Source organism: Pseudorca crassidens, chromosome 2 (assembly GCF_039906515.1).
Source record: "Pseudorca crassidens isolate mPseCra1 chromosome 2, mPseCra1.hap1, whole genome shotgun sequence".
Lineage (NCBI taxonomy): Eukaryota > Metazoa > Chordata > Mammalia > Artiodactyla > Delphinidae > Pseudorca > Pseudorca crassidens.
The window spans coordinates 148,828,947-148,856,691 of NC_090297.1; the positions used below are offsets into that span (position 1 = coordinate 148,828,947).

General features: G+C 38.0%; 1 protein-coding gene and 1 pseudogene across 1 annotated transcript in view; one reads left to right on the plus strand and one right to left on the minus strand.

Annotated features, from left to right (window-relative positions):
• The window catches only part of CR1 (complement C3b/C4b receptor 1 (Knops blood group)), a 120,981-nt gene extending 94,774 nt beyond the window's left edge, over positions 1-26,207 (minus strand). Inside the window, exons 1-3 of the mRNA XM_067711107.1 lie at positions 26,090-26,207; positions 7,496-7,675; positions 6,782-6,881 (exon numbers count right to left, since the gene is read on the minus strand). Of these exons, the coding sequence (XP_067567208.1) occupies positions 6,782-6,881; positions 7,496-7,675; positions 26,090-26,207 (398 nt within the window). The remainder of the gene's footprint in view (positions 1-6,781; positions 6,882-7,495; positions 7,676-26,089) is intronic.
• Positions 7,764-8,476, plus strand: LOC137219058 (uncharacterized protein C9orf40 pseudogene; annotated as a pseudogene).
• Positions 26,208-27,745: the final 1,538 nt, after the last annotated feature.

The following is a 27,745-nucleotide window of genomic DNA, read 5'->3' on the forward strand; positions in this document are numbered from 1 at the left end:
ATGAGACATTGACTATAAGTCTAGCACTTTAAAATTTTCTTAATTTCAAGATTTCCTGTTACACTCTGCGATTTTAGATATAATTATGTTCTTAAATCCCTCTCTAAAATAATCTTCCTTTACATCAATGAAACACCCATGTTAAAAATAAATCATCTGATAACTTGTATCCTGAAATCTTGATGAACTATTTATTAGTTATAATATGTTTGTGTGTGTGTGTGCATTCCTTAGCATTCTCTATACCAGATATGTCATTTGCAAACAGAGGGGTTGTTTCCCTTTTCTTTTTTTGATTGAACTATAGTTGGTATACAATATTGTATTAATTTCAGATGTACAACATGGTGATTTGACATATTATATATATACATATACATGTGTATATATATGTATATATTGAATTGATCACCACAATAAGCCTAGTAACCATCTGTCATGATGCAAAGTTATTACAATATTACTGCCTATATTCTCTATGCTGTACATTACATCCTGTGATTTATTTATTTTATAACTGGAAGTTTATACCTCTTGATCTCCTTTACCTGTTTCACCCAACCCCCTATCCCCCTTCCCTTTGATGACCACCAGTTTGTTCTCTGTATCTATGAGTCCATTTCTGCTTTGCTTTGTTTTGTTTGTTCATTTGTTTTGTTTTTTGGATTCCACATATAAGTGAAATCATATTTGTCTTTCTTTGCCTAACTTATTTCACTTAACATAATGCCCTCTAGGTCCATTCATGTTGTCACAAATGACAAGATTTCATTCTTTTTTATGGCTAAGTGATATTATTTTGTATATATACTCCATCTTCTTTATCCATTTACCTATCAATGACACTTAGGTTGCTTCCATATCTTGACTATTGTCATAGATATATTTATGTTATGTCCTCTTCTTGGGTTTATCCCTTTATCATTATGTAATGTCCTTCTGTGTCTTCTGTTACAGTCTTTGTTTTAAAGTATATTTTGTCTAATATAAGTCTTGCTGTTCCAGCTTTCTTTTTGTTTACATTTGTGTGGGATATCTTTTTCTATCCTTTCACTTTCAGTCTGTGTGTGCCTTTAGATTTGAAGTGAGTCTCTTGTAGACAGCATATATATGGGTCTTGTTTTCTTAATCCATTCAGCCACCCTGTATCTTTTTTTTTTTTAATTGGGGTATAGTTGCTTTACAATGTTGCATAGGTTTCTGCTGCACAACAAAGTGAATCAGCTATATGTATATACATATCCCCTCCGTCTCTGACCTCCCTCCCACCCCCCTCCATCCCACCCATCTAGGTCACCACAGAGCACCGAGCTGAGCTCCCTTTGCTATACTGCAGTTTCCCACTAGCTAGCTATTTTACACATGGTAGTGTATATATGTCAGTCCCAATCTCCCAATTCATCCCAACTCCCTTTCCCCCCACATGTCAACACATCCGTTCTCTATGTCTACGTCTCTATTCCTGCTCTGCAAATATGTACCTGTACCATTTTTCTAGATTCTACATATATGCCTTAATATACAATATTTGTTTTTCTCTTTCTGACTTACTTCACTCTGTATGAGAGACTCTAGGTCTATGCACATCTCTACAAATGACCCAATTTCATTCCTTTTTATGGCTGAGTAATATTCCATTGTATATATGTGCCACATCTTCTTTATCCATTCATCTGTTGACATTTATATGCTTCCATGCCCTGGTATTGTAGATAGTGTTGCAATGAATATTGGGGTGCATGTGTCTTTTTGAATTATAGTTTTCTCAGGGTATATGCCCCTTAGTGGTATTGCTGGATCATATGGTAGTTCTATTTTTAGTTTTTTTAAGTAACCATACTGTTCTCCATAGTGGCTGTATCAATTTACATTCCACCAACAGTGCAAGAGGGTTCCCTTTTCTCCACACCTTCTCCAGCATTTATTGTTTGTAGATTTTTTGATGATGGCCATTCTCACTGGTGTGAGGTGATACCTCATTGTAGTTTTGATTTGCATTTCTCTAATAATTAGTGATGTTGAGCAGCTTTTCATGTGTCTCTTGGCCATCTGTGTGTCTTCTTTGGAGAAATGTCTGTTTAGGTCTCCTGCCTATTTTTGGATTGGGTTGTTTGTTTTTTTGATATTGAGCTGCATGAGCTGCTTGTACATTTTGGAGATTAATCCTTTGTCAGTTGCTTCGTTTGCAAATATTTTCTCCTATTCTGAGGGTTGTCTTTTCATCTTGTTTATGGTTTCCTTTGCTCTGCAAAAGCTTTGAAGTTTCATTAGGTCCCATTTATTTTTGTATTTATTTTCATTTCTCTAGGAGGTGGGTCAAAAAAGATCCTGCTGCGATTTATGTCAAAGAGTGTTCTGCCTGTTTTCCTCTAAGAGTTTTATAGTTTCTGGCCTTATATTTGGTCTTTAATCCATTTTGAGTTTATTTTTGCATATGGTGTTAGGGAGTGTTCTAATTTCATTCTTTTCCCAGTACCACTTATTGAAGATACTGTCTTTTCTCCATTGTATATTCTTGCCTCCTTTGTCATAGATTAGGTGAACATAGCTGTGTGAGTTTATCTCTGGGCTTTCTATCCTGTACCATTGATCTATATTTCTGTTTTGGTGCCAGTACCATACTGTCTTGATTACTATAGCTTTGTAGTATAGTCTGAAATCAGGAAGCCTGATTCCTCCAGCTCCACTTTTCTTTCTCAAGATTGCTTTGGCTATTTGGAGTCTATTGTGTTTCCATACAAATTGTTAATTTTTTTGTTCTACTTCTGTGAAAAATGCCATTGGTAATTTGACAGGGATTGCATTGAATCTGTAGATTGCTTTGGGTAGTATAGTCATTTTCACAATATTGATTCTTCCAATCCAAGAACATTGTATCTTTTGATTAGAGTATTTCATTCATTTACATTTAAAGTAATTACTGATAGGTAACTACTTTTTGCCATATTGTTAATTGTTTTATGGTTGTTTTTGTAGTTCTTCTCTGTTCCTTTCTTGTTCTCTTGTTCTCTTCCCGTGTGATTGGATGATTCTCTCTAGCTTTATGTCTGTATTCTTTTCTCTTTATATTTTGTGTTATAGGTTTTTGGTTTGTAATTACCATGAGATTTACATATAGCAACCTATGTATATAGCAGCCTATTTTAATTTGATTGTTGCTTAAGTTGGAGCACATTCTAAAAGCACTGCATTTTTACTCCTTCCCCCATTTTATGTTTTTGACATCATATTTTACATCCTTTCATTCTGCGTATTGCTTAACTATTTATTTTAGATTTAGATGGATTTTACTAACTTTGTCTTTTAAACTTCATACTAGCTTTATAAGTGGTAGATCCACTACCTTAACTCTGTGTTTGCCTTTACTAGTGAGATATTTTTCCCTTCATAATTTTTTTTTGTTTCTAGTTATGGCCTTTTCTTTTCCATTCAAAGAAGTTCCTTTAACATTTCTTGTAAAGCTTTTACAAGCTTAGTTTAGTGGTGATGAACTTTTAGCTTTTACTTGTCTGGGAGGCTCCATCTCTCCTTCAATTCTGAATGATAAATTTGTTGGGTAAATATTCTTATAAGTCTTTTCCTTTCAGCACTTTGAAAATATTGTGCCAGTCCCTTCTGGCCTGTAAAGTTTCTGCCTAAAAATCAGTTGATAGTCTTATGGGGGTTTCCTTGTACATAACTTGTTTATTTCTTGTTCCTTTTAAGATTCTCTCTTTAACTTTTGACGTTTTAATTGCAGTGTATCTTCATGTGGGTCTCTTTGGCTTCATCTTGTTTGGGACTCTCTGTGCTTCCCGGATTTTAACGTATGTTTCCTTTGCCAGGTTAGGGAAGTTTCCAGCCATTATCTTTTCAAATAGGCTTTCTGTCCCTTTCTTTCTCTTTTCTCCTTCTGGGCCCCCTCTAATGAAAATGTTAGTATGCTTGATGTAGTCTCAGAGGTTCCTAAGGCTATCTTCATTTTTTAATTCCTTTTTTTCTTTTCGCTGTTCCAATTGGGTGATTTCCACTACTCTGTCTTCCAGACCACTGATCTGTTCTTCTGCATCCTCTATTCTGTAATTGATTCCCTCTAATGTATTTTTCATTTCAGTTATTGTATTCTTCAGTTCTGATTGGCTCTTGTTTGTATTTTCTATCTCTTTGTTGAAGTTCTCATGCTGTTCATCCATTCTTCTCCTGAGTTTGATGAGCATCTTTATGACTATTACTTTGAACTCTTTATCTTGTAAATTGCTTATCTCCATCTTGTATATTTCTTTTTCTGGGGTTTTATCTTGTTCTTTTACTTGGAAGGTATTCCTTTGTCTCCTATTTTGCCTAACTCTAGGTGTTTGTTTTTATCCATTAGGTACATCAGCTACATCTCCCAACCTTAAAAGAGTGGCCTTATGTAGACAGTGTTATGTAGAGCCCAGTGGCATAATCCCCCCTGGTCACCCGAGCCAGGTGCTCAAGGCTATCCCCTGCATGGGCTGCCTGCATCTTCCTGTTGTGTTTAGGCCATGACTTCTACAGACACACTGGTAGGCAGGGCTGATCCCCAGCCCAGCTGTCTGTGAGGCCTGGTTGCAACTTGTGTGGGCTCGCTAGTGGGAAGGGCTAGGTCCCCAGAATGTGAGCCACTTTGGAGGAGCACTGGTCCTGGGCAGAACCATGTACCAGGTAGGATGGGGTAGGAGCTTCTTTAGAGGGACTGGCTGAGGCAGGTGGGTTGGGCTGGGCAGGTACTTAGAGGAACGTTGGGGTGGGGCACACAGTGTTACCTATGTTGATGGAGAGTAACAGAAAGGCACCTACCAGCACTGGGCCAGCTAGGTGTAAGGAGAGAAAAAAATGGCACCTACCAGCACTTCCATCCCCTGGTACCTGCCCCAGAATTAATCAATAAATCTCCTCCTCATAAAGCCAAGGCATTTTTTAAGTTGCTGCTCTGTCTGTGCTGGGACCCAGAGCAAGTGAGCCCTTCAAGAGCAGTCTCCCGCTGCCCTCTGGCTCCCCTGAAACATAAGCCTGCTGGTTTTCAAAGCCAGACACTATGGTGGTTTGTCTTCCTGGTGCAGATGCCCCAGGCTGGGGAGCCCAGTGTGGGTCTTGGACTCCTCACTCCTCAGGGGGGATCCCCATGGTTGTGATTTTCTTCTGGCTTGTGGGTCACTGCATGGGGGGTGGGGTGTGTTCTGACTAGACCACATCTCTTCCCCTCCTCTTCATCTCAATGTGGCCTTTTCTTTATATCCTTAGTTGTAGAAAATCTGTTCTGCTAGTCTTCAGGTCACTTTCAGAGATAGTTATTCTATATGTACTTGTAGTTTTCGTATATCTGTGGGAGAAGGCGAGGATTTTTCTACTCCACCGTCTTGATCTGGCCTCCAAATAGAGACTGTTTTAATTCCAAACAGAGATTGTTTTAATTCTCCTTTCCAATCTGGATGCCTTTTATTTCTTTTTCTTGACTAATTTCCTGGCTAGAACTTTCAGTATAATGTTAAATATTTGTGTGACAATTTTAATTTATATAAATGTGTATGTGATGTGGTATACATGTGTATCTGTTTATGTGTGTGTGTATGTGCTGCAGAAATATATTTCTTAGTTGTTGATCATGGTAAAATAAGTTTGAAAACCACTGTCCTAGAGAAACTTTTGCCCATGTGTACTAGGTGACATGTATGAGTATCTTTATATCAGGGATGCTTATAATAGCCAAAACAAAACAAAGCAAAACAAACTAGAAATAATTAAATATCTAACAACAACAAAAAAAAAGAAAGAAATTCTTCTGTATCCAGACAAGAGAACATTATCCTAAATGAAAATGAATTAACCACAACAACGTGAGTGAATATCAGAAAAAAACTATTAAATCAAAATCAATTTGCAAAGATGTTCATATAAAATCATGTCATTTATATAAAGTTCAAAATATGTATAACTAAAAATATAATGATTAGGACTATGTATGGGAAAAAATGGAAAAAAAATGCAAGGGATAAACAAAATTCAGGATGGTGGTTACTTCTGAAGAAGTTTTGGAGGTGAAGGAATGGAAACTGGGAAAAGCACATAGTGTCAAAGGTACTAGTGATGGTTTTTAAGGTGGGTGGGGTATGCATGGAAATTCATTTTATTGTTATTACTATTTTTATGTTTCACTTATGTTATTTTGCGTGTATTTTAAGTAATAATAAGTAATAAAAACAGAACAAAAGTTAAGATAAAAGGGGTCCCTATTTTTTTCCTAAATTTGTTGTCTCCCCTACAGATAAGCCAAGAGTATATCCACAGCAAGATTCCTGTATTGTGAACACTTCTGGGGAGGTGCTATCACAATTAAGATTTGCCCATCCACCACATCTACTCCATCATCCCAAATAAACAACTCTTTCCTACTTTTTCCTGAGTCCAACATTTCTAGCTCTTATTGCTCTGAGTTAAGAATATATGTGTGTTTGTTCCACTTACTTCTTTAGAATGCTGGTCCTTCTCATCTAGTAAATGCTTCACTTGGCTTTAGGTACATTAATTTGGTGTGCAAACACTACCCTCACCCCTCCAATTTCTAGCATGGTTACAGGTTTTTTCCTATTTTTTCAAATATTTGTTTAGTCATTGCAAGGGTAGTTAAATGCCTGGATTCAAGGCACAACTTCTACTTAGAAATCTTACTGCTCTGTTTTAAATGGACAGGTAGTTTGACTTTCCTTTCTGAGACTACTGTTAAGAGACTAGTGTTACAATTCTAGAACTGTCATCCCAAACAAGGCTACTGCCAACTCACCCTTCATTACAAAAATAATTGACAGTTGATCCAAACTGGGTGTCTTTGTTGATGTCCATTTTGCCATTTATGAGGTCTGGAAGAGATCCACATGATTTACCTATGGGAAAGAAGCAGAATGTGGGGACTGGGTCTAGAATACTCTGAACGTCTGTTAATACATAAGGTCCCAAACTGACCATAGCTCTTGTAGTTCCACAGATTTGCCACCTTGAGGAAACTCACAAGACTGCCTCAGGATCAGCCACCTACTAAGCACCACTTTCAAAAAGACCTCCCTTCCAGATCTCATCCCCATATTTTTTGCCTCTTAGAAAGATGTAAACTCTGTTTATTACTAAAATGCTTACTCTGTCATTCAAACAGTGTACATCAAAAGTCTTGAAGTTTGGGATTCTCTCCCCACCTACACTTTTCTTTCCTTTCCTGAGTCATTCATTACTTAGTTTCAGTTGTAAAAATGGGACACCCCTAGTGAATGGAGATTTTCCCTCAGGCATGCCTCGTGATGGTCATTTCTCGTGAAATGAACTTGTAATGAAGGTGCTAGGAACTCAAAGCAGTAGGAAGATATGACCTACAAGAATAACTCTCACATCTTTTTATACTTTAGGCAAAGTTACCAAGACACGTGTCTTTGTTTCAAACTTTGAACGACTGATCAGATCTTAAGGATTATTGACACAGAGGAGTCCTCAGTCTAGAGTTACTTACGCCTACAGTAGTTTGCAGGGCTTGACCAGACAGAGTTTTGCAGGCAGGTGATAGAGAACACTCTTCTGTAGTAACCAAGGCGGCATTTATACTTCAAAGATGTCCCAACAGGAAACTCATCTTTGTCAATCTGTTCTGTAGGCATGGCGAATGTAAGGTGCACCGGGGATTGGCATTGACCTGGAGAGCAAGACCACAGGGACGTCAAAGTTAGTGGAGAGACCCTCCGCTCCCACAGCTACGGGAGTCCCGCTCCTGGCGGGCTCCGCCCGAGCCTTTGGGGCCCACGGGCAAGCGGCGTGCTGCCGAGCCCCTGACGTTCCACGTGCCCTGGAAGCGGATCCTGCTCCGCGACTTTCCTGAGGAGCCGGCGCGGCCACGGCTTTGGATCCCGCCGTCGGGGGTCTCGCATTCCGGGCAGCCCCTCGGCGTCCCGGAGCTGCCCCGAAAGCGTAAAATCGACGCAGGGGCTATGACTGAGCCTTCGGTTTCGCCCAGCAAGCGCCGCGATGGTGGGGACACTGGCGCCCCGGACGGCGCGGAGCGTGAGGGCCGAGGACTGGAGACCGGCGAGCCGCCTCTGCTGCAGCCGCCCGTGAGGCCCCGCGGGCCAGGGGAGGGGCGGTGGCGACGACGGGGCGGGGCGCGCAGACTCCCTGCGGGTAGACTGGTGGGCCGCGCCGCGCCAGCTCAATGAAGCATTTTGTCAGTATAACAACTTCCAGTGCTGGAGGAATCCTTTACCACCTATTGATCTGGCAGACACTGAAGGTGTAAGTGAAGACAACGCGACAAAAACACTTCCGGGCAAGAATGAAGTGGTTTGAGATTAATATGGAGTCCTGACAGAAGGAGCTGAAGAAATGGGTTTTTCTGAATTTGAGGAGACATCTCTGAGTGAATTTATGTCTTCTTAAGGAAAAAACTTATTTTCCATATTTGATGTGATATCATTCTCAAACCTGAAAAATGAGAAAAAGTTGTGTTTTTTTGTTTTTTTGTGGTACGCGGGCCTCTCATCGCTGTGGCCTCTCCCCCTGCGGAGCACAGGCTCCGGACGCGCAGGCCCAGCGGCCATGCCCCACAGGCCCAGCCGCTCCGCGGCATATGGGATCTTCCCAGACCGGGGCGCGAACCCGTGTCCCCTGCATCGGCAGGCGGACCCTCAACCACTGCGCCACCAGGGAAGCCCAGGAAAAGTTGTTTTAAAGGTAAATGCCTGCAGTCACTACTGTACCTCCCAATAGGGATTTGTCAAAGATATAGTGCATTTACAGGAGAAGTATTTTATGTATGCATTCTTAAGAAAAATTTATGTTTAGGTTCTAGATTTGAAGATATCAATCTTATACAAAGGAATTCTGACAGTTTTAGAAATAGATGGGAAGCATTCAGATATTCCTCTTCTTGCACCAAAAAGTTAATTTGTGCTACATGAAATGAATATTGTTTTATAATAACTTATTAATAAAATGCTTTCTAATATATTTCATCAACTCTTCTTCGTTCAACAAATAGCTGACTTAAACATCTATGCAAACTTAAAATGTGGGGGATTCTTTCTGAAACCTGGTATTGTTTCTGTTTTGTTTTATTTATTTATTTTGGCTGCACGCAGGTTTTCTCTAGTTGCGGTGAGCGGGGGCTACTCTTCTTTGCGGTGCACAGGCTTCTCACTGTGGTGGCTTTTCTTGTTGCGGAGCACAGGCTCTAGGCGCAAGGGCTTCAGTAGTTGTGACACACGGGCTCAGTAGTTGTGGCTCACGGGCTCTAAAGCGCAGGCTCAGTAATTGTGGCTCACGGGCTCAGTTGCTCTGCGACATGTGGGATCTTCCCAGACCAGGGGTCGAGCCCGTGTCCCCTGCATTGGCAGAGGGATTCTTAACCACTGCGGCACCAGGGAACTCCCCCCAGTATTGTTTTTTTTTTTCTCCCCTTAGTTTATTTACTTATTTATTTTTTAAATTGTTATTGGTATAGTTGATTTACAATGTTGTGTTAGTTTCTGCTGTACAGCAAAGTGAATCAGTTATACATATACATATATCCACTCTTTTCTAGATTCTTTGCCCATATAGGTCATTACAGAGTATTAAGTAGAGTTCTCTGTGCTATACAGTAGGTCCTTATCCATGATCCATTTTATTTTATTTTTTTAATTTAAGTTAATTTAATTTTTTTAATTTTTTTTAATATCTTTATTGGAGTATAATTGCTTTATGATGGTGTGTTAGTTTCTGCTTTATAAGAAAGTAAATCAGCTATACATATACATATTTCCCAGTATCTCTTCCCTCTTATGTCTGCCTGATTCCTACCCTCCCTATCCCACCCCTCTAGGTGGTCACAAAGCACCGAGCTAATCTCCCTGTGCTATGCGGCTGCTTCCTACTAGCTATCTATTTTACGTTTGGTAGTCCATGCCACTCTCTCACATTGTCCCAGCTTACCCTTCCCCCTCCCCGAGTCCTCAAGTCCATTCTCTAGTAGGTCTGCATCTTTATTTCCATCTTGCCCCTAGGTTCTTCATGACCATTTTTGTTTTGTTTTGTTTTGTTTTTTTAGATTCCATATATATGTGTTAGCATACGGTATTTGTTTTTCTCCTTCTGACTTACTTCACTCTGTATGATAGACTCTAGGTCCATCCACCTCACTACAAATAACTCAATTTCGTTCCTTTTTATGGCTGAGTAATATTCCATTGTATATATGTGCCACATCTTCTTTATCCATTCATCTGTACATGGGCACTTAGGTTGCTTCCATGTTCTGGCTATGGTAAATAGAGCTTCAATAAGCATTGCGGTAGATGACTCTTTTTGAATTATGGTTTTCTCAGGGTATATGCCCAGTAGTGGGATTGCTGGGTCATATGGTAGTTCTATTTGTAGTTTTTTAAGGAACCTCCATAATGTTCTCCATAGTGGCTGTATCAATTTACATTCCCACCAACAGTGCGGGAGGGTTCACTTTTCTCCACACCCTCTCCAGCATTTATTGTTTGTAGATTTCTTGATGATGGCAATTCTGACTGGGGTGAGATGATATCTCATTGTAGTTTTGATTTGCATTTCTCTAATGATTAATGATGTTGAGCATTCTTTCATGTCTTTGTTCGCAGTCTGTATATCTTCTTTGGAGAAATGTCTATTTAGGTCTTCTGCTCACTTTTGGATTGGGTTGTTTGTTTTTTTGATATTGAGTTGCATGAGCTGCTTGTAAATTTTGGAGATTAACCCTTTGTCAGTTGCTTCATTTGCAAATATTTTCTCCCATTCTGAGGGTTGTCTTTTCATCTTGTTCATGGTTTCCTTTGCTGTACAAAAGCTTTTAGGTTTCATTGGGTCCCATTTGTTTATTTTTCTTTTTATTTCCATTTCTCTAGGAGGTGGATCAGAAAGTATCTTGCTGTGATTTATGTCATAGAGTGTTCTACCTATGTTTTCCTCTAAGGATTTTATAGTGTCTGGCCTTACATTTAGGTCTTTAATCCATTTTTAGTTTATTTTTGTGTATGGTGTTAGGAAGTGTTCTAATTTCATTCTTTTACATGTAGCTGTCCAGTTTTCCCAGCACCACTTATTGAAAAGGCTGTGTTTTCTCCATTGTATATTCTTGCCTCCTTTATCAAAGATAAGGTGACCATATGTGTGTGGCCTTATCTCTGGGCTTTCTATCCTGGTCCATTGATCTATACTTCAGTTTTTGTGCCAGTCCATACTCTCTGGATTACTGTAGCTTTATAGTATAGTCTGAAGTCAGGGAGTCTGATTCCTCCAGCTCCATTTTTCTTTCTCAAGATTGCTTTGGCTATTCGGGGTCTTTTGTGTTTCCATACAAATTGTGAAATTTCTTGTTCTAGTTTTGTGAAAAATGCCTGTGGTAGTTTGATAGGGATTGCATTGAATATGTAGATTGCTTTGGATAGTAGAGTCATTTTCACAGTGTTGATTCTTCCAGTCCAGGAACATGGTATATCTCTCCATCTGTTTGTATCAGCTTTAATTACTTTCATCAGTGTCTTATAGTTTTCTGCATGCAGGTCTTTTGTTTCCTTAGGTAGGTTTATTCCTAAATATTTTATTCTTTTTGTTGCAATGGTAAATGGGAGTGTTTCCTAATTTCTCTTTCAGATTTTTCATCATTAGTGTATAGGAATGCCAGAGATTTCTGTGCATTAATTTTGTATACTGCTACTTTACCAAATTCATTGATTAGCTCTAGTAGTTTTCTGGTAGCATCTTTAGGATTCTCTATGTATAGTATCATGTCATCTGCAAACAGTGACAGCTTTACTTCTTTTCCGATTTGGATTCCTGTTATTTCTTTTTCTTCTCTGATTGCTGTGGCTAAAACTTCCAAAACTATGTTGAATAATAGTGCTGAGAGTGGACAACGTTGTCTTTTTCCTGATCTTCGTGGAAATGGTTACAGTTTTTCACCATTGAGAACAATGTTGGCTGGGGTTTTGTCATATATGGCCTTTATTATGTTGAGGTAAGTTCCCTCTGTGCCTCCTTTCTGAAGGGTTTTTATCATAAATGGGTGTTGAATTTTGTCGAAAGCTTTTTCTCCATCTATTGAGATGATCATATGGTTTTTATTTTTCAATTTGTTAATATGGTGTATCACATTGATTGATTGCGTGTATTGAAATATCCTTGCATTCCTGGGATAAGCCCCAGTTGATCATGGTGTATGATCCTTTTAATGTGCTGTTGGATTCTGTTTTCTAGTATTTTGTTGAGGATTTTTGAATCTATGTTCATCAGTGATATTGGCCTGTAGTTTTCTTTCTTTGTGACATCCTTGTCTGGTTTTGGTATCAGGGTGATGGTGGCCTCGTAGAATGAGTTTGGGATTGTTCCTCCCTCTGCTATATTTTGGAAGAGTTTGAGAACGATAGGTGTTAGCTCTTCTCTAAATGTTTGATAGAATTCGCCTGTGAAGGCATCTGATCCTGGGCTTTTGTTTGTTGGAAGATTTTTAATCACAGTTTCAATTTCAGTGCTTGTGATTGGTCTGTTTATATTTTCTATTTCTTCCTGAAAGTTGTGCATTTCTAAGAATTTGTCCATTTCTTCCAGGTTATCCTATTGGCATATAGTTGCTTGTAGTAGTCTCTCATGATCCTTTGTATTTCTGCTCTGTCAGTTGTTACTTCTCCTTTTTCATTTCTAATTCTATTGATTTGAGTTTTCTCCCTTTTGTTCTTGATGAGTCTGGCTAATGGTTTATCAATTTTGTTTATCTTCTCAAAGAACCAGCTTTTAGTTTTATTGAGCTTTGCTATTGTTTCCTTCATTTCTTTTTCATGTATTTCTGATCTGATCTTTATGATTTCTTTCCTTCTACTAACTTTGTGGTTTTCTTGTTCTTCTTTCTCTAATTGCTTTAGGTGTAAGGTTAGGTTGTTTATTTGATAAGTTTCTTGTTTCTTAAGGTAGGATTGTATTGCTATAAACTTCCCTCTTAGAACTGTTTTTGCTGAATCCCATAGGTTTTGCATCTTTGAGTTTTCATTTTCATTTGCTTCTAGGTATTTTTTGATTTCCTCTTTGATTTCTTCAGTGATCTCTTGGTTATTAAGTAGTGTATTGTTTAGCCTCCATGTCTTAGCGTCTTTTACAGATTTTTTTCCTGTAATTGATATCTAGTCTCATAGTGTTGTGGTCGGGAAATATACTTGATATGATTTCAATTTTCTTAAATTTACGAAGGTTTGATTTGCCACCCATGATATGATCTATCCTGGAGAATGTTCCATGAACACTTGAGAAGACAGTGTATTCTGTTGTTTTTGGATGGAATATCCTATAAATACCAATTAAGTCCATCTTGTTTAATGTATCATTTAAAGCTTGTGTTTCCTTATTTATTTTCGTTTTTGATGATCTCCCCATTGGTGAAAGTGGGGTGTTAACGTCCCCTACTATGATTGTGTTACCATCGATTTCCCCTTTTATGGCTGTTAGTATTTGCCTTATGTATTGAGGTGCTCCTATGTTGGGTGCATAAATATTTACAATTGTTATATCATCTTCTTGGATTGATCCTTTGATCAAGTCTATTTTGTCTGATATGAGAATTACTACTCCAGCTTTCTTTTGATTTCTGTTTGCATGGAATATCTTTTTCCATCCCCTCACTTTCAGTCTGTATGTGTCCCTAGGTCTGAAGTGGGTCTCTTGTAGACAGCATATATATGGGTCTTGTTTTTGTATCCATTCAGCCAGTCTATGTCTTTTGGTTGGAGCATTTAATCCGTTTACCTTTAAGGTAATTACTGATATGTATGTTCCTATTACCATTTTCTTAATTGTTTTTGGTTTGTTATTGTAGGTCTTTTCCTTCTCTTGTGTTTCCTACCTAGAGAAGTTCCTTTAGCATTTGTTGTAAAGATGGTTTGGTGGTGCTAAATTGTCTTAGTTTTTGTTTCTCTGTGAATATTTTAATTTCTCGTCTCATTTAATTTGAATGAGATCCTTGCTGGGTAGAGTAATGTTGTTGTCGGTTTTTCCCTTTCATCACTTTAAATATGTCCTGCCACTCCCTTCTGGCTTTCAGAGTTTCTGCTGAAAGATTAGCTGTTAACTTTATGGGGATTCCCTTGTATGTTATTTGTTGTTTTTCCCTTGCTGCTTTTAATATTTTTTCTTTGTATTTACTTTTTGATAGTTTGATTAATATGTGTGTTGGCATGTTTCTCCTTGGATTTATCCTGTATGGGACTCTCTGTGCTTCCTAGACTTGATTGACTATTACCTTTCCCATATTAGGGAAGTTTTCAACTCTAATCTCTTCACATATTTTCTCAGTCCCTTTCTTTTTCTCTTCTTCTTCTGGGACCCCTATAATTCGAATGTTCGTGTGTTTAATATTGTCCCAGAGGTCTCTGAGACTGTCCTCAATTCTTTTCATTCTTTTTTCTTTATTCTGCTCTGCAGTAGTTATTTCCACTCTTTTATCTTCCAGGTCACCTATCAATTCTTCTGCCTCAGTTATTCTGCTACTGATTCCTTCTAGAGAATTTTAAATTTCATTTATTGTGTTGTTCATTATTGTTTGTTTGCTCCTTAGTTCTTCTGTGTCCTTGTTAAATGTTTCTTTTATTTTCTCCATTCTATTTCCAAGATTTTGGATCATCTTTAGTATTATTCTGAATTCTTTTTCAGGTAGACTGCCTATTTCCACTTCATTTGTTTGGTCTGGTGGGTTTTTACCTTGCTCCTTTATCTGTTGTGTGTTTCTCTGTCTTCTTATTTTGCTTAACTTACTGTGTTTGGGGTCTCCTTTTCACAGGCTGCAGGTTCGTAATTCCCGTTGTTTTTGGTGTCTGTCCCCAGTGGCTAAGGTTGGTTCAGTGGGTCGTGTAGGCTTCCTGGTGGAGGGGACTAGTGCCTGTGTTCTGGTGGATAAGGGTGGATCTTGTCTTTCTGGTGGGCAGGTCCACATCTGCTGTGTGTTTTGGGGTGTCTGTGAACTTAGTATGATTTTAGGCAGCCTCTCTGCTAATGGGTGGGGTTGTGTTCCTGTCTTGCTAGTTGTTTGGCATCGGGTGTCCAGCACTGTAGATTGCTGGTCGTTTAGTGGAGTTGGTGTTGATATGGAGATCTCTGGGAGTTTTTCACCGTTTGATATTACATGGAGCTGGGAGGTCTCTGGTGGACCAATGTCCTGAACTTGGCTCTCCCACTTCAGAGGCACTGCCCTGACACCCGGTCAGAACACTGAGACCCTTTTGGGAGGTCTGAGGTCTTCTGCCAGCGTTCAGTAGGTGTTCTGTAGGAGTTGTTCCACATGTAGATGTACTTCTGATGTATTTGTGGGGGGGGAAGGTCTCTCCACGTCTTACTCTTCTGCCATGTTGAAGCTCCTTCCCCCTTGTATTGTTTTAAAAGAGCTTTCTAAATGTAAAGTAGTGAAAATTTTAATTGGGTAGGATATTTGCCTAAGTTCCAATATTTAACATTTGTTAAACTTGACTTTGGGCAATCAAAAAATGGATAAAAAACAAGGAGAAATGAGTAAATGCTTCCTTCCCCCTTTTCCCAGGATAAGAGGAAAGAAATTTATCATATTTCTCTTTCTTTTCTTTTTTTTTTAATTCCTTGGTTTTGGATTGTTTTGAGGATATGGTGTTTCACGCTTATTACGTTAGACTTGTAGTTATAAACACTGACAACACTTCAAAAAGTTTTGAATGGGCCCCACTCCTGCGAGATTCACATGTAATTGTTCTGAGGTGGGCTTTGGATGTAGCTATTTCTTTCAGGAACCAATTCTCCTTCCTCTCATTCCTCAAATGAACAGACCTGTTTGAGAACCACTAGACTAATGATAGTTTTTCCTGTTTAAAGGAGATGAGTAACTTGAGCTGAAGCTCTGCCTCCTTAATTAGCTTTGTTTTTATTTTGCTCTGTTGAGTGCTTTATTACAACTAAATTATTGTGTCATTATTACTGTTTTATTGTTAAAGAAATAAAGTAAACAATATGTGTTTGAGTTAAAAAAATAGTTATTGTAGAAATTTCTATGCTACTTTCTCTTTTTTTCTCCAGTATGTTTCATAGACGTAGCAGTAACCTATGTTGGAAGTCTGTTGCAAAGTCAGCACAAAGAAATTTCAGCACATGATTTGTAGACAAAGCTCAACAACTATGAAAGCATATTTTTAAGTGCATATTTTAAATATTAGACTCAGCTACTACCCCTTAAGACCTCATAGGTTTAAGTTAAAGTAATAAAAATACCATTTAGAGTCAATCAATATGTAATCAAGAAGAAATATATGCTGGAAAAATACCATTTTACTTTAGTTTTTAAAATCTCTCTCTCTTTTTTTTAATCTCTTGTTCCTCCCCACACTTCCTACTAATTAATTCAAATAATGGAGGATAGATTGAAACCAATCAATTAACTGGTCAATATTTTCAGTCTTCAAAGAACCAACTTTTGGCTTTGTTGGTTTATGTTTATCTTCATTTTATTTTTACTAAAATTTTCTTGAGTTTATTTGGTGTTCTTTTTTAAAAAATGAATTTCTTGAGATAATTACTTAGAATTTTTTATTTTCAGCTTTTCATAGTCTAAAAAAAAGCTTCAGACTATTATTTTTATTCTAAGCATCGATTTAGCTGTATTGCACAAGTTTTAATGTGTCATATTTTCTTTTTTTTCAGTTTAAAATATTTGATAATGACCATTGTAGTTTCTTCAATGACCCATGGTTTACTTAGAAATGTTTTACAGAATTTACAACCATTTGAAGAATGTTTTTAGCTGTATATTTATTAACAAGTTTTGAGATTGAGTTTGTTTTATGGCTCAGCGTATGATCAACTGAGATAACTGTAGGTGTATGTAAAAAATATGTGTCTGTGGTAGAGGGTGCAGTGCCCTGGGTATATCAGTGAGGGACAATCTGTTAATATTTGTTTAAGTCTTCTACACAGTTACTGATTAGTTGGATGTCTGCTTATTCTACCAGATAATGTTCCATCTATTGTACATGTGTCTTATTTCTTTTTCTAACTCTGTCCATTTTTTTACTTTTATATATTAATATATACATATTTTTAACATTTTTATTTAGGTACAGTAATGTACCTTTATATATTTTAAAATTATATTTTCTAGTAGATAGACTCTTTTATTATTAGAACATATCTCTCTTTAGTAATGTATCTTGACTCAAATTCTATTTTGTCTACTTTAGTTATAAGGCAATTAAGAAACAAATAAAAAGTTTGTAGATTTAATCCTCAATATATCTATAACTATTTAAATATAAACACACAATGATAATTTAAAGACAAAGATTGTCATAATGCCACATTTGTCAAATCAGCTTTCTTTTGGTTCATTTTTGCATAATGTGTTTTCCATCTTTTTATATTCATTCATTCTGTCTCTGAACATATATATTATTTGTTTTGTATGGAACACATAGTTTTTACTTTTATTTATTCTTTTATTTATATATTTATTTATTTAGACTGCACAGCAGAGCTTGCAGGATCTTAGTTCCCTGACCAGGGATTGAACCTGGGCCCTGGCAGTGAAAGCACGGAGTGCTAACCACTGGACCAGCAGGGAATTCCCTGTAGTCTTTATTTTTAATTAATTATGATAGATGTTCCCAAACTTAGTTCACAGCACTCTTAGGATCTTAGTAATTTGTTCACGTCATTCCTAGCCAAAAAAGAAATACTTAACAGTTTTATTTATTAAATAACTGGACCCAAACCACTTAATAAGTCTTGTGCCCACCATAATTCTTAGTAATAGAATGTTAGACACTGCTCAATTTCTCAGACCTTGGAATCAGATTATAAACTGCCACCTAATTTCCTATACCATTAATTTTCATTTGGTACTTTTTCTTTATCACAGTCACTGCTGAAAACCCAGCTTTGCAAAGATTTGATGTCACCAAGCAGAACTTTCTGCAACCTAATGTAACTGGGAGCTACTCTGAGCTAGCAGTTTGCAAAATATGTGAGAGATATCAAATATTGCTTTGTTTCCACTGAAAATTTAAAATATTCCTTAGGTCTCCTGTGAATTTATGAAGGCCACCAGGGCACCTCAGCCCACAGTTTGGGAAATGTAGTAGTATGACAGTCTTTGTATTTAAAGTGGAATTGTCTGTTTATATTTAATATAATTATTGATGTCTTTGGGACTCAATCAATCATCTTACTATTTGTTTTTTACTTATCCTATGTTTTCTATGTGCTTTATTCTCTTCTATTTTGCCTTCTTATTGATTATCAATTGTACTTATTATTTTACTTATTTCTTTTTATTAGATTATTATGAACATAATAATAATCTACTTTTATTGTTCCTTTAAAGATAATGTGCATCCCTCCAACATAGGAGCACTTCAATACATAAGGCAAATACTAACAGCCATAAAAGGGGAAATCGACAGTAACACATTCATAATAAGGGACTTTAACACTCCACTTTCACCAATGGACAGATCATCCAAAATGAAAATAAATAAGGAAACACAAGCTTTAAATGATACATTAAACAAGATGGACTTAATTGATATTTACAGGACATTCCATCCAAAAACAACAGAATACAAATCTAGAAACAATAAATGCTGGAGAGGGTGTGGAGAAAAGGGAATACTCTTGCACTGCTGGTGGGAATGTAAATTGATACAGCCACTATGGAGAACAGTATGGAGGTTCCTTAAAAAACTACAAATAGAACTACCATACGACCCAGCAATCCCACTACTGGGCATATACCCTGAGAAAACCATAATTCAAAAAGAGTCATGCACCAAAATGTTCATTGCAGCTCTATTTACAATAGCCAGGAGATGGAAGCAACCTAAGTGTCCATCATCAGATGAATGGATAAAGAAGATGTGGCACATATATACAATGGAATATTACTCAGCCATAAAAAGAAACGAAATTGAGTTATTTGTAGTGAGGTGGATAGACTTAGAGTCTGTCATACAGAGTGAAGTAAGTCAGAAAGAGAAAAACAAATACCGTATGCTAACACATATATATGGAATCTAAGAAAAAAAAAAGTCATGAAGAACCTAGGGGTAAGATGGGAGTAAAGACACAGACCTACTAGAGAATGGACTTGAGGATATGGGGAGGGGGAAGGGTAAGCTGGGACAAAGTGAGAGAGTGGCATGGACATACATACACTACGAAACGTAAAATAGATAGCTAGTGGGAAGCAGCCGCATAGCATGGGGAGATCAGCTTGGTGCTTTGTGACCACCTAGAGGAGTGGGATAGGGAGGATGGGAGGGAGGGAGACACAAGAGGGAAAAGATATGGGAACATATGTATAAGTATAACTGATTCACTTTGTTATAAAGCAGAAACTAACACACCATTGTAAAGCAATTATACTCCAATAAAGATGTTAAAAAAAAAGATAATGTGCATCCTTAACATAGTAACAGGTAATTAACAATTATAACTTCCCCAACAATTTAAGAACCATAGAAAATGCTAACTCCATTTACTTCCCTCCTGTCTTTTGTTCTATCATTATCATGTACTTAAATTCTACATACATTTTAAACTAACACTAGTCATAATCAATGTACACACTGCAGGCTGTTTGCTGGGCTGTAACCATTTGCTGCTAACCTGGACCCTAATGGCAATGGATTCCCTCAGCAGGCTCAGCTAAAATTTTGAAAATCTGTGTGGAAATATGCGGTAGGCTAGATAATGAGCTCCCAAAACATCCATGCCCTAATCCTTGGAAACTGTGAATGTTACATAGGACGGCAACAGCACTTTGCAGATGTGATTCAGTTAAAAACCTTGAAATGGGAAGATCATCCTGGATTATTTGGATGGACCCTAAATTTAATCACAAAGGTCCTTATAGGAAAGAAGCAAAGGATCAAAGGAGACCGAAGAAGTTTTGAAAATGGTGCGCTGCTGACTTTGAAAGTAGAGAAAGGGGGCCACGAGCCAAAGGCTGTACACTGCCTCTGGAAGGTAGAAAGAGCAAGGAAACCTATACTCCACTTGAGCATCCAGAAAGAACACAACTCTATGGACCCACTGTAGATTTTGACCTCCAGAACTTTAAGAGAATAAATTTCTGTTGTTTTAAGCTACTGAGTTTGTGGCAATTTGTTATAGCAGCAATCAGAAACTAACACAAAAGATAATGGCACACGGTGTTAAAAAGTTTGAATTTGTAGAGACCTGGCTTTGAATCCAATGTCTTCTACTTACTAGCTGTGGTGTCTTAGATGAGCAGCTTAAATTTCTCTGAGCCTCAGTTTCACCTTCATAAAAGTGATAATAATATTTACCTAGTACTTTCGCTGAGAGGGTCAAAGATGCAAAGTATTTAGTAGCATCTTACACATAGAAAGCACTTAATAAATTGTTGTTATAGTAGTTATCATCCATAGAGAAAGGTAGATGCTAACAGGTAGATTCGAATATTCTGCAAAAGTGGGCATGCTCACTTTGCTTCCAAGAGCTTATTTTCTACCTAGGTGTTCAGAGCTAGTTTAGAATAAACTTGTCTAGTTGGAAAAGCCCTGAAGGACCTCAGTGACCAGTGATCTCAGAAGTTCTCCTGAATGAGTGTGTCCCAGATTCAGGCTGGGATTTAATCTCTGTAACCCATGAGTTCTATCATGGTTCCCACGGGACCACTGACAGACATGAGAATTCCTGAAGAAACTGGATCCAGCTAGCCATTAGGCCTACAGAGTTGCTAAGTTGCTTTTTCCTGTTTAATGGCTTTAATCAGAATTAGGGGACTTAATCTGTGTACCCTACTTAAGCAAAGGATGGTGATCCAAGAAAGCTCATATTTCTTAATTATTTTTCCTAATATTAGACAGTCTTATATCTATCACTACACATTCTCTTTATTAAACCAGCAATTGCTAAGCACGAGTGCCCTTGCCTATGTTTCTTTCCTCATCTTGTACCACTATCTCCTCTGACTGAGCTGTAGTCCTTCCCTGCCACAACCCATTCTCCACCTTCTTTAAGATATATGTTCTTTCCCCTTTCTGTGATATTCCCTCCATGTGATTACTTTTATCTTCATTCTGACTTTCACTCTTCTTCCAGGTCTCTGCTTAAATGCTGCTTCCTTTCTGAAGCCTTCCCTGACCCTCCCAGGGATTTTGAATCTGGACTACTTCCCTCGGCCCACCCCCATAATAATTTCTAATTGGGCAGTTTACTTTTCCTTTTATATCACTTACTATAATATGCATAATATGAAGGCAAGAAGCCCCATGATTTTTGCTCCTCTAAACTAATACCTAGTCCAGGTGCCTAGCACTCAATTATAAGCAGTCTGTGCATATTTGTTGCAATGAATAGATGAATGATGAATTACCTACAAAACGAAAAAATCAAGAGTCCGGGCTATATCCCTAAAAGCTTTAATTCAGTCGTTGTGGGTTACAGCCCACGAAACTATCTTTTTAAAAAGCTTCACAGGTGATTTTGATAGATAACAGCACTTTGAGAACCACCGTGACAAACAGGAAAAACTACTAAGTAAAAAACAACTCCTGTGATTCCAAATGTTATGCCTTCACCTTTTCTTTAGTTGATATGTGGGATGAGTGTAATTTTGATATTCATCTCATCCATTGATGCTGGACAAGGGAAAAGATTCCAAATGGACCTTCTGGTGCCAAAAGTTTTACTAGGAGAGGCTGAATGTCACAGCAAAGCTCACAAGGAGAAGACAGAGATCTAAAACAAAAAAGCAAATGGAATGGATAGTTCTTGGAATGGCATTACTTTCCTTTAATTACCTAAAATTCTTACCTGAGTTCTGGGTATAGCATATGGAATAATTAAAAATTCAAATTTGGATAATATCCCAGATAAAAAAGAATATATGAAACTTCATCTGAGAAAGCTTGATCTAGTTTCTTTTTCCTCCTTCATTGCCAATCCCTCAAATTATGGATGGTTCCTATGATAACTATATTAATATGAACTCTGTAAACTCAAGATATACAAGAATTTACAAAAAAACTTTTTGTATAGCTTTATTAAGATATATTAAATACAGTAAGTGTACAATTTGATGACTCTTGACATATGTATGTACCATGAAATGATCACCATAATCAAGACAACAAACATTTCCATCACACTCCCTACAGTTTCCTAATGTTTCTTTGTAATCCATCCATCTCTCTATCTCCTTCTTTAGGCAACCTCCAACCTGCTTCCTCTTACACAGATTGATCTGACTTCTAGAATTTTCTATAAATTGAATCACTCAGTTTGTACTTTTTATTTTTGTCTAGCTTTCACATAGCATAATTATTTTGAGAATAATCCAGGTGTTGCATATAAAAATTTGCGTGGTTTTGTTTTGTTTTGTTTGCTGAATAACATTCAGTTGCAAAAATACACCTTAATTTAGTTTACCCTTTCAGTTGTTGAAGGACTTTTGAATTGTTTCCAGTTGTTGGCTGTTACAAATAAAACCGCTATAAAAATTCATGAACAAGTCTTTATGAGAACATATGCTTTCATTTCTCTTGAGTAAATACCTAGGAGTGAAATGCTTAGATACATGTGTGTTTAACTTTTAAAGAAACTGCCAAAACTCTGTTTCCAAAGTGGTTGTATCATTTTACCAATGAGCAATGTATGATAATTCTAGTTACTTCACCTTATAGCCAATACTTGGCATGGTGAGTTTTTAAAATTTTAGCCATTCTGGTGGGTGTATAGTGTCATCTCATTGTGATTTTTGTCTTGGATGACACAGTCCACTTTGAAATACACCTGACTCAAAACTTCTACTCAAGGCAGGTTGATTTATTCTATACTATAAGTACAAACTACCCTTTATTTCTTCCATGTCTGTTCAAACATGAGCTGGCAACCTGGAGTATGCTCTGCTCCCCATACTGCATACTCTCCTTTCTTGAAGGGACCTGAAAATGTTTTGCTTAAGTAACTCTTTAAGTTAAAGAAAAAAGAGCATGCACTTTAAATTTTTTTAAAATATTTTATATTTAAATATTTAAATATATTTATATATTTTATGATATATATTAAATGTTATATATTTGGTGTATTATATAATATATAATATGTACTACATACTTTGTTATAATGTATAATATACATTAGATTTTCTATATGGCATAATATAATATATACTTTGGTATTAAATAATATATGATATTTAATATACACATTATGTATTATATAGATTAATATTATATATTATATATAATATATACAAACTATAAGAAGTTAATATTAGATATTACATTATATATATATTATATAACTTAATAAAGCTATTATATACAATTATATGTTTGCAATATACAATGTAATCATACATGCTATATTATATAACAGCATAAATATAGCATATGTTTTATAATATGAATATAACAATTTATGTATATAAAACAGTATGTTATATTACAGAATATAACATAATTATATTGTTAATTTATATGTAACATGTTATATTATGTATATTTAAATGTTAAATATATTTAAACATGTATATTTACCAAGTGAGGGCGTCAGAGTCTGCTCCATGTGCAAAGTGGTCCTAGCAATGCTTAACTAGTGTGCTAATTTTTATGTAAAATAAATATTCCTGTGAAACATGCTTTACAATCTTTTTTTTTGGATTCACTCCTCTAGTGCTGTTAAAGCCATGCTCCTTCCACTCAGGTTAAGATCACTGGATCTCCCTTTTCAATCACCCCATGGCCTTCACGCTCTTGTGTGACTTCTTAGTAATGGTTTTGTAGATCCCCGTGGGGATTTTCAGGTTATAAAACCCTGTCACACACACTACCTCATCTGATTTTTACAATAACCCTCTCAGATAGCAGAATGCCAATTATGTTTATTTTATATGTGTGGACTCTCAAGATCAGGAATGTTAATTGACTTGCTGGGTTCAAGGCTCCCAGCTAGTAAGTAGCAGAGGCTGGGCAAACCAGAGCCCTGGCCTCCTAATTAAGGAGATTTCATAAAACCCCACCACCCTACCACCCTGTATGCATACACCTTGGAGGCATAGCTCTCTCTTACATTTCTTTCAAACTCCAAAGTGCTGTGCACACTGTCAGTATTCCATCAGCATTTTCTTTAGCTAAATTACTTTGGCAAGTAAATTACTAGATAGTTTAGTTTAGGCTGTTTCACATTTTGAAGTTATTATGATGACCTTAGGAAATTTTGTTTTGTAATTAATAGTGTCTGGCGGGGAGGGAGAAAGGTAAGCTGGGACGAAGTGAGAGAGTAGCACTGACATATATACACTACCAAATGTAAAATAGATAGCTAGTCAGAAGAAGCTGCATAGCACAGGGAGATCAGCTTGGTGCTTTGTGACCACCTAGAGGGGTGGGATAGGGAAGGTCGGGGGGAGACACAAGAGGAAGGGGATATGAGGTTATATGTATACATATAGCTGATTAACTTTGTTATGCAGCAGAAACTAACACAACATTGTAAAGCAATTATACTCCAATAAAGATGTTAAAAAAAATTAGTTCTATAAATTGAACAAATGTTACATTAAAAATAAAGAGATAAATTGACATTGAAAAAAATAGTGTCTGTGATTGTACTGTAATAGTAATTTAATAAACATGGACAGGCTACAACAACATTCCAGTAAGAACGGAGCCAGATAGCCACAAAGTCCACAAAAATTATAAGCACAGATTGCTTAACTTACTTGGCATGCTTCTCTTCTGAAAATAAAGCTTTAGGTTTTATCCCATTTCTTCAGTGAACAGGTTCTTTTATGACGTCTAAGGAGATAAGATATTAATAGCAATTTCTTTGGAAACTTGGTTTCCCTTTTCCTCTTAGAAGAGAAGGCACAATCAAGTAGTGAATGGGGCTTCCGTGGTGGCGCAGTGTTTGAGAGTCCGCCTGCTGATGCAGGGGACAGGGGTTCGTGCCCCAGTCCGGGAGGATCCCACGTGCCGCGGAGCGGCTGGACCCGTGAGCCGTGGCCGCTGAGCCTGCGCGTCCGGAACCTGGAGCCTGTGCTCCGCAGCGGGAGAGGCCACAGCGGTGAGAGGCCCGCGTACCGCAAAATAAATAAATAAATAAATAAATAAATAAATAAATAATGAATGAATGCAAAACGTCTAGTGACTGCGAAGAGCAAACTGAGTTGTCAAGAAGAGGCTGGGCAAAAAAAGACTGTCTCTTCAACCAAGATGTTGACAAGAGTCTAAGCAACTAAGAAGACTTCTAGGAAAGCCAAAAATAAGAAGAGAAGGGTTCTAATCTCTGTTTACCTGTTTGAAGCTAACGGAAGGAAGGGAGGATGCCACATCAAAATTTTCATGATAGTTTTGTTCTAAACAATTGACTAAAATAGGACAATATGTAAACATCTCTACACTCTCCTTCTACTGGTAACCGTTACACTGAGGGTTCTGCAGCTTAGCTAGCTCTTCTAACCCCAAGCACCTGGGATCTGTAATGATGGCAGTGGTTGTTTGGGGTGTGGGTGGGGTGAATATAGCCGGATGCAGGGCACTTTTCAGGTGATAATTGCACCCCCTGGACTGCTTGTCCAAACACTCTCATGAACAAAGAGCTGAAGTAATGACGATAGAAATCAAGTGGCAGGCCCTGTGTTAGACCTTTGACACGCTTTATGCCATTTAGGTACCAACTCCATGAGGTACAGAGATCAGTATTCGCATTGACAGATGACGAAACACATGTAGCAACTTTCCTCACAATTAATATGTTTCTAGGATTAGAACCCAAGTTTGTCGAATTTCCAACCCCCCTTTCTTTCCTTGTGATCAGCGCCGCACTGCTATAAGCCAGTCTCTGTATTAACACAAAGGCAAACAATTCCGTGCAGCACCTGTTCATCGTCTGCGCTGAGCACAACATAAGCCCCCCGACGAGAGGAATTCGACCAGTGCCAGCAGGGTCCCGGGACACAGAGGGGAATCCCGGAGCCGACTTGCCTTCTCGCGCGCCTAGCGCATGGAAAGAGACACTTCGGACGCGAGGGCCAGCGAGGTAGTGCCCGCCGCGCCCGCTCCCACGCCCGCCCGCATCTCACCCCAGGCCGCCGGCAGCTCGAGCAGCACCAGAATCGCCAGGAGGGCTCCTCCGGGGCAGAAGGTAGGGAACGCTGGCGGCAGGAGAGGCTCCCGGCTCCTTGGAGAAGTGGCTCCCATCGTCCCCAAGGGCCTCTAGTAACCAGATGCGATCTCGGAGAAAATCGAAGTCAGGGGAAAGTGCAGCCGAGAGAAGTACCACACACACGGTTCCGCTCCCAGAGTCTGAGAAGCGTGGCGGAGGTTCCGGGACAAAAAGCTTTTGACCACAACTTCCCCTTGGTGAGCAAGGTCTTGTTTACTCGCAGTTTGCATTGTTTCTAACAAGTATCACTCCCAAAGACCACTTTAGAGATCCAGGTACAGGAGGAAAATCTGGCAGCGTTTTCAGCTCCTTGATGTATTCCGCATGTGAGGATGGGCAGTTCCAGACAAAGGCGGTGGATTCTCACAACTTCGCTTTTATACACCCTTGCACGACTTTTCCCCTTCTCAAGAATCCACGTGGGTAGGTCACCTAAAGAAATGCCTGCTTTCTCTGTTGAAGCAACAGTTGCAGGCAGCATGCTCAGTGTACAGGGAATATGAAGAACCAATTTCTTTATGTTGAATTGAGATACACCAAGCCACTGAAAGATTTTTTAAACGAGAGTGACTTAATCAAATTTGCATTTTTAAAAATATGATGCTGTCTATAGTATAGAGACTGGATAGGAATAAGGCAATAGCGGAGACCAGCAAGGAGGCTTTTGCCATCATCTGGGTGGGGTTTGGTGGTGCCTGTGACTGGGGATAAAGTAGACAATTAAGAAAGATATTGCAGATGAACAAAATTTACTCAAGCATTGGATTTTGGTTAATTTCTTTCTTAAAGTTAGTGGTGAGAAAAAGAAGGAAATCAATAGTTAGCCCGAGGATTCAAAATGAATGGTAGTGCTATTTATTGAAATAAGAAGTATGGGGGAGGGAAAGGTAAGAATGAAAAGATGAGAGAAATGGGAGTGTGTGGTAGGCAGAATAATGGTCCCCAAGATGTCCCTGTCCTATTCCCCACAACGTGTGATATGTCACCTTATGTGGCAAGAGGGATTTTGCAAGTGTGATTAAATTAAGGAGTTTGAGATGGGGAGATTATCCTGTATTATCTGGGTGGGCAACATAATCAAAGGGGTTCTTATAAGAGGAATGCAGCAGAACAAAGTGGGAAAAGGCAATGTCTGAAGCAGAGATTGGAGTGATGCTGCCACAAGCCAAGGAATGCCAGCTACCTCTAGAAGCTGGAAGAGGCAAGGAACAGATTCTTTTCTGGAGTTTTCAGAAAGAGTCAGTCCCACCAACACCTTGGTCCAGCCCTGTAATACTCATTTTAGACTTCTGACCTCCAGAATTGTTAAAACAAAAATCTGTGTTGTTTTAAGATTCAAGGTAATTTGTTATAGCAGTAACAGGAAATTAATATGGAGGAGGGAGGGTAACCTGATCAAGGGAGAATGTCAAAAGCTTTTTGGATTTTTAACTGAGAAAGTTATGGTCATTGGGCAAATGGAGTTTCATGACAGCCAGGAGCTGTGGGAATGTTCTAGGAAAAGTTTAGGAATATAGGTAGTTTGTTGATTATGAAGCTGGACTTCTAGTAAGGCCCATAATGAGGACTTCTG